Below are 12,345 nucleotides of genomic sequence, written 5' to 3'. Positions count from 1 at the left end.
TCATAAGTAAATTTAAATTCCATCTGAACACTATCATAAGGTGCAGTAATTGTACTTTCTAAACTTGAGTATACCATGTCTAATAGGAACATAAATCTATATAGCTGTGCTGATAAACCCACAAGTATATACTGCTGATAAAACAAACATATGGCCATGATCTTAATTAGAAAAACTAAAGAAGTCATGTTATGTTAATTATTAATTTCTGATCACTGAACTATTCTAAATGATTAAACAAAAAGCAAAAAAAAAAACCAGTGCTCATACCTAACCTTTCCATTCCTACGCTTATTCCTTCATCCACCAGCCAAGAAGTGATTATTAGTTCATTTCCACAAGAAAAATTCAGAAGAGAGATTTTTTTAAATTTACTGTCTTTCCACAGCTGAAAGAGCAGAAACAACTAGGGGGTCCAAACCCTCCAAAATAGAAATACTCTCTTTCAGGGGTTAAATTAAATGCCAGAGTGGAAAATAATTAATTTTGGCCACATATATGATATTACAGAAACACATTTATATAAAATTGTATTTCATGTCTACAAACATAGACAAAAAGAAGTCTAGGAAAACTGCAAACCAAGGTGTTCCCTTTCAAAATGGCAAAAGAGTTCTCTGCAAAATTTTTCAGCCTGCAATTCAAAACAGTGACAGTGAGGGGAAAAGGGCTAAAACTGTTATGCTCGCTTATGCCTTTTAACAAAAAAATTAAAATCAGACCACACGCTCTTCTCAATGGAATTGCAAATTAGGATACAAAGTTAAAAGAGCTTCATAGTGCTCAAACAGGATTTATAGCACAAAATAAAAACCTATGTATTCTGAAAGATTATCCAAATCTATTGTGACTTAATCATTATTTAAATGATTGTAGCACCATATGTATCTGGCGCTGCACCCTGGGAACATTTACAGGTGAAAATTATTACAGCTCACTGATCAACAAAGAATAATAATCCAAGTTGTACAGCACGAAGCTGTGCAAAACACACTTACACCACTCTGTTAGCAGAGACCTCCTCCTCACTTTAACTTTTACAATAATACATAATGCACTATGCACGTAAGTCCCAGCTTTCGGGAACAAAAGGTACAAACTCCCCCAGCTGGACTCTTGCACCTGGTCGGGCCTGCCCTGTCCTTATTGAGGATACGACTGCCTGAAATCTGAATGCAACGCTGAGGACCTCCACCTCTGCCACACCGTGCTTTCCCAGCGCTTTCCCGTCAGAATAACCTTGCAGCCAACCGCTTCCCAGGAAGGGCCGGGCTCCCGCCGCCGCGGCACCCACGGGGCGCGCCGCGTTCAGCACCCGCCGGCGGAACAGCGCCCGCCGGGCCCCGGCCGCTCACCGCGGACACGGCCCCCCAGCACCGCGGGCACGGGGACACCCCCCATCCCCCAGCTCCGCGGGCACGGGGACACCCCCCATCCCCCAGCACCCCATCTCCCTAGCACTGCGGGCACGGCCACCCCCCCAGCACACACACCCCCAGTACCGCGGGCACGGGCCCGCTTCCGAAGGAGGCGTGAGCCGCCGGGGGCGTTCGCGTTAAATAAATATCGCTGGGTTTAATGATTAACTTTCAGGTTAACTCCAGGCCTCCTCTCCCCAAGGAATGCATCCTCTTTCACTCCGAACGTCTTCCGATGCCTCAGCGGGCTCGCACCGCCGCTTTCAATGAACGGTCATGTCTTCCCAGGCTCCCGATAAAAGCTACTGAGCTTGACGCGCAAAAATTTCACCAAAATCTCTCGCCCTTCCCTCACCAGAAACGTTATTTACGCCCTTATACACCCGCACGCCCCGGGGCTTCATTTCTGGGCGGCCTACCGCGCTTCCACCGGACCGCCGAGCTCCACGGTACACCGGAATAACCGCAAAGCGCCCCCCCCCCCCCCCAAGGCAGAAGAAACCTCGGAGCCTGCAGCACGGGTACCGGCTCCGGCAACCGCTCTGTGCAACCACCGCATGTCATGTGCAGGGGTTCATTAAAGCATCATCCATGCGCTGTGAGCAGCGGCATCACACATGCCCTCCTCCCCCCCACCAACAGAAGCACACAGGCAACGCACCCCCCACCCGCCCGAAAGTGCAGGCCAGGGAGGGGGAGGGGAAGGAGTCACCCTAAGGGTGCTCGCCGCGCACAGCGTGCCACGCTAAAGGCATCCCCCGGGGCCGGGAGCTCCGGCCGCCTCCCGCCGCCGCCCAGGGAAGGCAGGCCACGCTCCCGCCGGCCCGCAGCCCGCGCCGGCCGCGGGCTCCCTTCTCCCGAACGCCTTCGCACTCACAGCTCCACCGCCTCCGGAAGAAGCCCGGCCAGGCTCGGCCCCGTCCCCCGCGCCAGACGCCCCCCGCCGCACTCTGTCCCCTCCGGGCGGGTTACTCCCTGGCCAGTCCCCCGGGCTGCGGCGCCCGGCAGCCCCGCTCGCTCGCCCGCCTGCGGCAGCGGCGCCCGACGCCTCCCGGCCTCGCGCACACGTCCCCGCCGCGGCGCCGGTGGCCGGAGCGCCGCCCCCACGTCCCCGTCCCCGGGCCCGGGCCGCGGCCGAGGCCGCCGCACGCACGGCGGAGCGGCAGCTCCCTGCGCAGCGGCGGCGCCGCCACAGGGGACGGCGGCCGGGGCAGCCCGCGGGGCGGCCTGGCGGCGCGCACCGGCCCGCGGCCACCTCCCACCTCCCCCCCGCCTCTCCCCCCGCCGGCCGCGGCCCGTTACCTGTGAGGACCCCGACGCGGATTTGGTGGTCGTGGTTCGTTAAAATCATCCCCTCCGACGCCATGTTTCCCGGCGCAGCCACCGCACTGACAGGGAGCGAGCGGGGGGGAGGGGACAGGAGCGCGAGAGCGGCCCGAGCGCAGAGGGGGAGGAGCAGGGCCGAGCGGGGCGGGGCCAGGCGGCGGGGCCACCCCGGAGCGGGGCGGGGCGGGGCGAGCGGGTGCAACCGCGCGCGGGGCAGGCGCGGCGCGGCGCCCGGCCCAGTGAGCGCGAGACTGGCGTGCTGCGCGCGGCCCAGGCAGCACCAATTCAGTGCCGAGACCGCTAGGCCCGGCGCCGGCGGCTGGCGCGCGCGTCCCGGGGCGGGGGGGGCCCGCGCAGCCCTGGCGGTGCACCGGCCCCTGAGGGCTCCGGCGGCGGGCTGGAACCCTGCGCCCGCGATGCCGTTCCACGTCACGCCGGCAGCGGCGGCGCTGGCCGGAGCTGTCCCGGCCCGGTGGCGCGGGGCGAGGTGGCCGCGGGGCAGCCGGCCCCGCCGCCCGGCCCAGCGGCCATCGGACCGCCCAGCCGGTACCCCGGGGCCGCGGCCGGCTGTGCCAGCGCGCCGCCCGAACCCGGGCCGCTGCCCGCCTGCCTTCACCCCCCGGCGGGCCGCCCGCAGCCGGTGGGCGCCCCCGCGCGCCCCTCTGTGCCAGCACTTTTTTGTTCCGTTTTCCACCCGGAGGCTCCCGCCCTGGGTGCGGGCGCCGCTGGCCCCGGCGGGGCGGCCCTGGCCGGGGCGGGGCGGGCGGCTGGGCTGAGCCCGCGGCGCTCCCGGGTCACCCGCGGGGTCTGGGCTCGCAGCCGAGTTGCTCGTGGTCCCCAGGATCCACGGGGGTTGTCATCATGAGGTCATGCGGGGCCAGCAGCCCCCTTCTGAAGAGTCCCCCGGTCGGGGGAGGAGGCAGGCAGCAAGGGTGGCGGTCACCCTTTCCTTGGGTCAGCATGAAATAGGGAGACACCACATTTTCCCGACCGCTCGCGAGTCTCCAGGGCTCAACGAGGTCTTTTTGCAGCCTTCTGTGCCCGCTTCCCTTCCTCCCCTCGCAGCCCTTGCCCTCTCTCCCCTGAGATTCAAGCTGCTGCTACACACAGCCTTTAGACTAAGCAGCTCGGCACCATAACATCTTTACTTTGTCTTATTTGTACTATGTGATCTAGGACACTGTCTGAAAGCAAGTATTTAAACTGGTTTTGAATGAATACGGAGGCACATGCCTTCCACATTGAATAGCAACGCCATCAACCGCGTCCAAGTCCAAGCCCTCTGACTCCAGTGGATATTTATATTTTCAGATATTCCTGTTGAAGTTTCAATACCATCTTGCTAATGGCAGACTCCAGATCATTCTCCTTTAGACTGTGTGCTAACAAACAATTACTGAAAGCATTTGTGATTTGCATAGGCATTAACGAACCACTTCAGGAGCTTTCTCTTTAGCACATCATTTTCTTCCATGGACTACTAGTGCAAAAACAGAGGCCTGAAGAAATACCCTACGTCTGGGGGAAAGTCACTCTAGTAGCACTTTGGTGGGGTGGTGCACATGCTATCAGTATTTCTATACTGGCACAGCAGTTGCAGCGTGTGCAGCCATAGAGACTGAGAATTAAGGCTCCAGAGATCTCTGGTTATGCAATGGTATAATACAACATATGTGGGTGGGTGTAAGCCTGAACCCAAAACAGCATGGTTACTGAAGATATACTGCATTGCTGGTGCTCATGCTGCTGTTCCCTCATGTGTTCAGTCACTGTGTGTTGAATATTCTGCTGTAGACAAGACAAAAAGATTTTTTTTCTTAAATGTATCTGAAATTATCTAAAGTACAAGCAAGTAACTTGACATTTTGTAGCTTCCTGCAGAGGATTCTCACACCCTACACTAAAACCAGCATTGTTTATTCAGAGCATCTCATAGTCTCCTTGTGTAGCCTGTTGATTTTTGCCCTTGTGGGTGTTAGGAAGGAGGGGCAGAATTCAGATTCCACTGGCAACGTTACCTTCAGTACTTCCTGGTTTATAAGTGCCTACTACTGGGATTTGTGTGGGGGTTTTTGTATAGAAATGTAGGAGAAGATTGTATTAATGTAATGAAATGGTGTAAGTTTACAAATTTTTAAAAGTCTGAGTCAAGAAGAAACTGAAATCAATAGGAGGGGGCTTATTACTGTGGTATGATAATCCTTGTAAACTAGATGATCGTTAACATAATGGTAGATCCGTAATAGCTTAGGAGAAGATTGTACATGGGATGATGTCCTGCAGTCGAGTTTTTGAGAGTAAGGAAACAAGTGTGTGTGAGCAAGAAACCTTTTACTGCAGGGAGACATTCTAGAAAATATGCTGGCAGTCCGTACTGGAGTTCACGTGGAGTGTCCAGAGAAAAACAAGGTTTCCCCAAGGTCAATGCACAACTGGCAATCACATTTTGTCATGTCAGCGCTGAAATAGAACTCAACTTAGTAACCTTTCAGGAAATTTTTTACATTATGTTGTCTGCCAGCTGTTAATTATCAATATCTGCTCATTAAGCTGGCTCTTCCAGCCAGGTTTGTTCCTTGTAGTCTTAGCCCACTGCCCAGCATAGTAAGCTTTCTTATTTTATCATGAGCACTATAGGATTACATATTTTAATTACTCAAATTACTCATTCGGGTGAAACAGTTTGAGCATATAGGAAGCACTTGTTTAGTTACCTGTAGAAATCATGGTTAAAAAAAAAAATGTTCACTTCAGTATGATTACAGGAAGATACTAGTTTGTTCTGTCAATTACAGTGTGGGCAAGGATAATCTAAAAACTCATTGAAAGTTATCAGAGACACTTCACATTTAAAGTAGGTGTTCAATATAATTTCTGTAATTTTGTTGTCCCATGGGTCTGATTTATATATATATATATATATATATATATATATATAGTGGCTCCTTAAATGTAATTTCTTAACTCTGTTCTTTTTTATTTTGAATTGGTTGGCTAGCTGGATCAGCAGTGGGACACAGCTCTTCAACTGTGTGCCATTGGTACAGATCCAGCTGAAGTCATGAAATAGCTGGCTTAATGAATCATTAATGGAATTCAGAGCATTTTATGTCTATGCCACTGGTGCAAATCCAAGTAAGATCAAGAGACTAGCTGGCTCAGTGGTTCAGTAATAGGAAGCATACTTCTACCTCCAGCTTACTGGTGCAAGTCTGGTAAAGGGTCAGGAAACTGGAAGTTTTGAGACATTCAAATACAAAGCTTTTCCGATGCAACTGTTGGTTTAAAGTCAGTCTATTATACATGATTACTTTCTGATATGTTTCAATAGTCTGTACTGATCTATAAATTTTGAAAAAGAGTAGTATAAGCATTTTCTGTGTAGCCACTGATATAGCACAATATTCATTGCTCTAGAAGAAGATACAAGAGGTGATTTCTCAAAACAATCCCCTCCTGTAGGCAAGCACCTAGGGAAGAGATGGAATGTGCACCACATGTTGCCTATGTAAGGCTAGCAAACCATCTGAATGTTCCAGTGGCCCGTACCATACTCCATCCTTGTGAAACCACGTTTGAAGAGTCCTCCTGAGAACCCTCTCTGGGTTTACACCTCCAGCCAGGAGTAGGAACCTAGCTTCAGTGACTGTCCTAACTATTAGTGGGAGCTAAACGTGTCTTGGTTAGGGTAGAACTGCATTATTCCTTGCGCTGCACCAACATTTGCAGGGTCAGATTTGTCAATTAAGCAAATAGCCTCTGTCTGAGATTACACAATGAGTGAAGCTGTTAACTTGTTAACAAACTGTATCATGACTTAGTTCATGCCTAACTGCAATACAGGCATTTGCAGCAATGACAGGCACGTGGAACACTCTGAAGGTGGCCCTGACAGACATCCATGTGTACAGCCTCTTTCCCTCATTGCCTCCTCCTACTCAGCTACCTACTGTGATGTAACTTTTGAAATGGCACCATATGCTCAAGGATACAACCTCACATATACTCTCAGAAACAAGAACATCTGGAATAGTGACATTTACTGACCTTATATGGTATGATTTTGATGGCTCTGTGACAGTGACAACCATGTGAGTGGTCTCCAATCTGATTCCCTTATAGCCCTTTTTTGCACTTATACTCTGGGCAACCATAAAAGCAAATGCTTCGCCTTCCCCATCATCCTGCTCAGGAAAATGGTTATAGGGAAAACGTATCTTCTGATTATTTAATGCACAAAGCAGGTCTATCCAGCTTGTCTCTTCTTTGTCTACAATTTCAGATGTTACTGTTTTGCTGCTCAGATGAAGAAATGCTTCTGTCTCTACAAGCCTTTGGATGAATGTTCTGTAGGTCTCTCTCCAGGGCATGTTGGACCAGCGTGTTTTATTGCATTACATACATGTTTCTGCCCAGACATTCCCAGACAGAATTCAAGAAGTGCCAGGCAGGGAAGTTCCAAACTGAGGTATACCCTCAGCTTTGTTCCAAGGGTTTGAATCCATCACTAAAGAGCAGTGGAGGTCCTGCAGATCCTGTGCAAAGGATTATCTTTTGGTTCATAATCATTATCTTTTTGTTCATCATCCATTGAGCTGGTCCTACTACAAGTCTTATTTCTCTGTACCACCCTAAAGAAGGTACACCAGATATTTTGCTGTAGTTACTCTAATCTGCCAAAGTAGGCTTTTTGAGAAAAACAGTACACTAAAGAACAGCTTCCGTTCTTTCAGAATAAGTTGGAAATGATGCCAGCCAAAGGTAACCTTCAAGGACTTTTGCAGGGATGAGAAGCTTGATGCTTCCCAGTATCAATTCTTCTGGGTCACTGCCCTCACTGACAACCCTCCAATGCACAGCCCATCTGAGAGCAGGACCAAGCTCTTTGAGATAGGCATTCAATATGTGTGACATCTGACTACAAATACAGTTCAGTTGATTCACTACTAGTATGGGTGCCTGGCACAAAATAAATGAATCTTACTGTGACTCCGCGCGAGTGGTGTTGACACATTCAATTGTCTGTGCTTCGTTTGCTGCAAAAAACAGTAGCTATTTTAGAAAAGCAGTTGATGAGTTTAGCATACACAAAGAGTAGACAGATTTAAAAGACATCTTACTGGCACATTCTATTTCTGAGATTTCACTTTGACAAAACTGCCTCATTAAGGACTTGGATATGAAAAGCAGGAAAATGCTTTTGGATCTCATGTAAACTAAATTCAGAATTTTGATGAGCTGAATCAGTTCTTTCCATACATTATTTTCCTTTAACTGTATTTCCCCTTGTTTCCGTGGAAGAGATGAAATAAAACTTTAAGGAATCTTGGTCTTTATTAATAAGCAAGACATCTCCAACTGTATGAAATAAGGCAGAAAGAGGTAAGAGAAGGTAAGTATTTTGAACCCATGATTAAATTAAAATATCTCAGAATGAATTAGCCACAAACGTTCATCACATATTGTGGCCAAAAGTGAACAAATGACAGCTTGCTTCTGTAGGAAATCTTGTGGTGTTTGTTTTGACTTAATAGAAGCATTAAAAATACTAGACCAGATCCCCTAAGGAAGAGGAGGATACTGTAATGGAGAAGGGCAGGTGCAGTGTCCTGCCAGCTTGACTGAAGGCAAATTCTCCAACACTCATTGAAGAACACTGTTCAGAGTTTCATCTCTGAACGACATGCTAGTGGGTTTCAAAGGGTTTGTCAGCCCTCAGACATATAGAACTATATCAACAAATAAAATTCAGGCAAAAATTGAGTAGCCATGACTTCCCCAGAAATATTTTTTTGCTGTGATCCATAGGCTATGCCTATAGAAATAGTCGTGTGTACTGTCCTTGATGCCTAGTCAGTGATGGTGTGAGAAGATTTGGTCTCTGTTCATTTTTTATGAGATTACTTGGTTTTCTGCTCCTCAAGAACAAAATCAGTATCTTATTTGCTGTTTCTGCTTACACATACTTGCATTGCAGACCAGTGAAAAAAGCTTGTCACCTCTACACATATAAGGTTACCAGACGACACAAATGACGTGGCAAGTTTATGAGCCTTTATATGTAGTCATGTTAAATGCAAGATTGTTTTAATACACAGGCCCTGTGTATTATTAGGGCTTTATGTATTTTTTGGTTTAGATAAGGCTAAAAAATGTTGGATGTGTTTTGTAGTAGCTTATTTAGTCTTGCTCTAGAACTCTGTTACCTCAGCTTCATCTCAGATGCTTTAATTCCCAATACAGACAGGCTGTTGGTATCAAAAACCTACTTCTTCCACAGTTAATCCAAGTTCAAGCAGAAAAGCACACAGAAAAACAAGCTTTCCAGTAACAGACCTTTCTTTAAGTCTTTTCATTTCCATCCTACTCTTTAGTCCTGTATAGGCTTAACTTCCATCTGTCCTGCACCGCTTATTTAAAATGCTAATGTAAGAGCTATTGCCTTAGTATCCAAGTATATCACAATCAATGTATTTATCCTGATGAGGTCTGAAAGTTTAGCCACTATTACTCTGGGTTTACAGAGAGAGGGGTAACAGTTGCTGGCTGCATTGCAACTGACTTGCTGATGGATGCTGTGGTACCACGGTTTCTTGATTAAGGACCTGTCACAGTCTCCTGAAGCAGCATATGGGCACACACTTGGGTCTCACCTCGACAGAAAGACAAACCTGGACAGGGCATTCAGCTGCAACCTGAAAGTTCAAAAGCGCTTCAGCTCTCCAGTCAAATAGTGGATTTAAATGTCCACCTCTGAGCGTGCTAGGCAGCAAGCTGTCAGCTTTTCTGGGTGGGATAAGGCTTTCAAGTCCCTGTTGTTCACAGGGCTTGTACTTCGAGTAAATAAATAATTATTGCTAAACCAGTGGGTGAATACCCAAGTGTGACTGACTGTTTGTGGCATTAAAGAACTCACTTGGGAAAAGGGAGACCCGGGTTCTAGTCACAATTTTAATCAACATTTAATCTACAACTGAAACAGAGGCTGGAAGTGAAGTGTTTCTCTGTCCAGATCCTTGCTTCTAAGTCAAAGAATCTCATTCATGACCTAATTCTTTTTTTCTCTCTCCCCCACTTAATTGAAATCCTTCTTTTCCCTTTTTACTACACCTGTCAATACTGAAGTTTTAAGTCCAACCTATATAAATAGATATACTCACATTAAATCTTACTGTCATTAATGCAAACAGTTAAATACATGAAGCTAAACATTCTCACAGAATCAATCCCATCTGAAAAAAATTGATTGTTTTATCTTCTGGCCAAACAGAAAAGGTTTTAATAGATTATTCGACCAATGCAGGAGTTACTGGACAAAATTATAAATACTAAAAAGTTTTTTTTCACTGAACATTCAGTTCAACCCTAAATGAAAATTATTTCTCACTTTGATTTTAATTTAGATCTTATTTGCTTGACTTTTATTAACCCATATTAGCATTTTCCAAAGAGAAAAAAATTTGGAAAAGAAAAAATAAAGTCTCTTGAAAATGTTGGCATTTCAGGTAGTGTTGCTGTACCCGAGAAGCAGATTTAAAATTGCAGGTGCATCTCTGCTTCATCCTACTCCACTCTTCTCACCCCCACACCCTCTCTCCACACCTGATCCTTATTCCTCTCTGGCACTGCACTCATCAGACTCCTCCATCAGCCAATGCATTTCACTCTTATGGCAGAAATCTGTGCAAGGTTTTAATATGGTCTGGCAGAAACCACTCACAGATGGGTCTGAGGAGTGCCAGAGACAGCACAGTAACCCATGTGAATGGGAGACAGGGTCAGTGGAAACCTGGAAAGGTGAGAAAGGACCTTCCTCTTTAGTCTGTTTTATAGGCTTGCCACACCTCACGGAATGCCATCCCAAGAGACGACTCTGGAAAAAGAGTATTTCTGACTACACCAGCAGTTTGCATGGTCAAATTCTTGTTCCTTTGAGCCAATTTTATTAGAAAAACTGGTATTTTACCACCTCATACAAACCTTGTCTCATATTTGATTGCAACAAGTTTCATCTAAAGGAGTGACAGTTAGTTAACAATGTGTACGTTTATCTTTATTGTATAATTCTGAGATATCACTTTTTGTTTATATGTTTTTAAATACTTAGAAATTAGATAAGATCTTTTACCCATCTTTTAAAGATTAGGAAACTGAGTCAAGACCATGTGTCCAGAAATCTTCAATCCCAGCCCAGTAGCTGTTTAGGCAAGCTGACTCTTATAAGCCACTTACAGAAGTTCAGAACTACTACCTATATGGTAGCCCCTGAATGTAATTCTATCGTCACATAGTCAAAGGATCTGGAACAAACATCTTGAATATATACAATTTTTGTAATGCCTTCCTGTATGGTACTTTCAGTCATCTGTATCTTACCATTCCTTTGGGGTCTAACATTCTCTTTAGTGCACCTAAATTTGTGAGGCTGAATATTGCTCCACGCTCCGGCATGGGTTCACCACTACACTGTGTAAAGGGCTGTTCATCTAGACAGTAGCATACTGATTTAATGTACACCCCGTAGGTGCTGCTCAATTTACAGAATTACTTGAGTTAGAAAACAATCTAATTTTATTCCATCAGTTGTCCAGTTACTTGGTTTAGAATAGATGGCATTAAGGTATTTGTGAAGTAACTTTAGATCAGTGTTTAAAATTCATAATGCAGCAGCACAAATACACTTTAAGCACACTCATAACTAGTAAAAATACCTTTGTATGATTTAAATCCTTTTTCTAGGATATTGACTGCTCTGTTTGCTCTGCCTCTGTAAAACATGCTGACCAGTTACAGACCAGCAATGACAAACTGGTATCAGGTCACACCATTTCTCTTGTATTCTACTGTTAACTGTTGTTAGCTTGATTTCTTCTTATCCAAACACATGATTTTTTCAATGTATAGCTCATAAATTGGCAATACATTGGTACAAAGAGCACAATTCTGAATATATTGCTACACTGTCTCTCTGAAATCAAAGGAACTATAGTATGTCAGTTTCCATTTTGGCTAAAAATAATGTATTGGTACATTTACATACTATCAAAATAAAAATGTTCTTATTTCTCCACAGTAGAAAGCTCAGCCTGTCTTACAATTTTGTCCCTGCAATTTCAAAATGCTCACTCTGTAGCAGTGTAGTCTGCTTCTGCCAGGTAGCTTCCTCTCTGGTTGCAGTATTAGCATCCCAACACCCATCAATCTGGTGGATTAGTCCCCTAGAGCAAGAAATCTCCTTCACTTTATTTCTGTCTTGGACATGGGCCTTCTTATTCTCTGAAAGAGCTCTGCAGGGGCTCTGCTTAACGGGTTTGACATTTCTAAACTGTCACAGATTTTGAATTGTCATTGCAAAAAAACCCTCTTAGATTCCCGTTCACACAGCATTGCATTTTTTATGTTCACGGCTTACAACACAAGATCTTGGAGGCCCTAAATTTGAATACCACAGACAAACTTGTCACACTATTTGACGACTTAGAAAGCCCTTTTTTATCTAGCTGACCTTACGAAGTTTGTCACAGCTTGCAGATAAACCTGTTGTGGTAATGTGGTATCCTTTTACTTCCTTGCTGTTCTTAGACTATATTCAGATTTCAAG

At 46.2% G+C, this 12,345-nt stretch overlaps 1 protein-coding gene across 10 annotated transcripts in view; it reads right to left on the bottom strand.

The window, feature by feature from the left end:
* The window catches only part of GPHN (gephyrin), a 290,823-nt gene extending 286,826 nt beyond the window's left edge, over positions 1-3,997 (bottom strand). For 2 of the 10 annotated variants that reach the window (XM_080396441.1, XM_080396439.1), the window contains exon 1: positions 2,721-3,997. Coding sequence is in view for 9 of the 10 variants with exons in the window: in XM_080396439.1 (XP_080252565.1) it covers positions 2,721-2,784 (64 nt within the window). In the remaining variant the exon portion in view is untranslated. The remainder of the gene's footprint in view (positions 1-2,720) is intronic. The other 8 variants (XM_080396434.1, XM_080396438.1, XM_080396437.1 and 5 more) reach the window with 6 other exon arrangements.
* Between the last annotated feature and the right edge of the window lie 8,348 nt (positions 3,998-12,345).

This window comes from Falco punctatus (genome assembly GCF_963210335.1).
Source record: "Falco punctatus genome assembly, chromosome: 7".
Taxonomy (NCBI): Eukaryota; Metazoa; Chordata; class Aves; order Falconiformes; family Falconidae; genus Falco; species Falco punctatus.
Note: the sequence above shows the minus strand (reverse complement) of the source record. Positions and strands in the feature narration are given on the sequence as shown.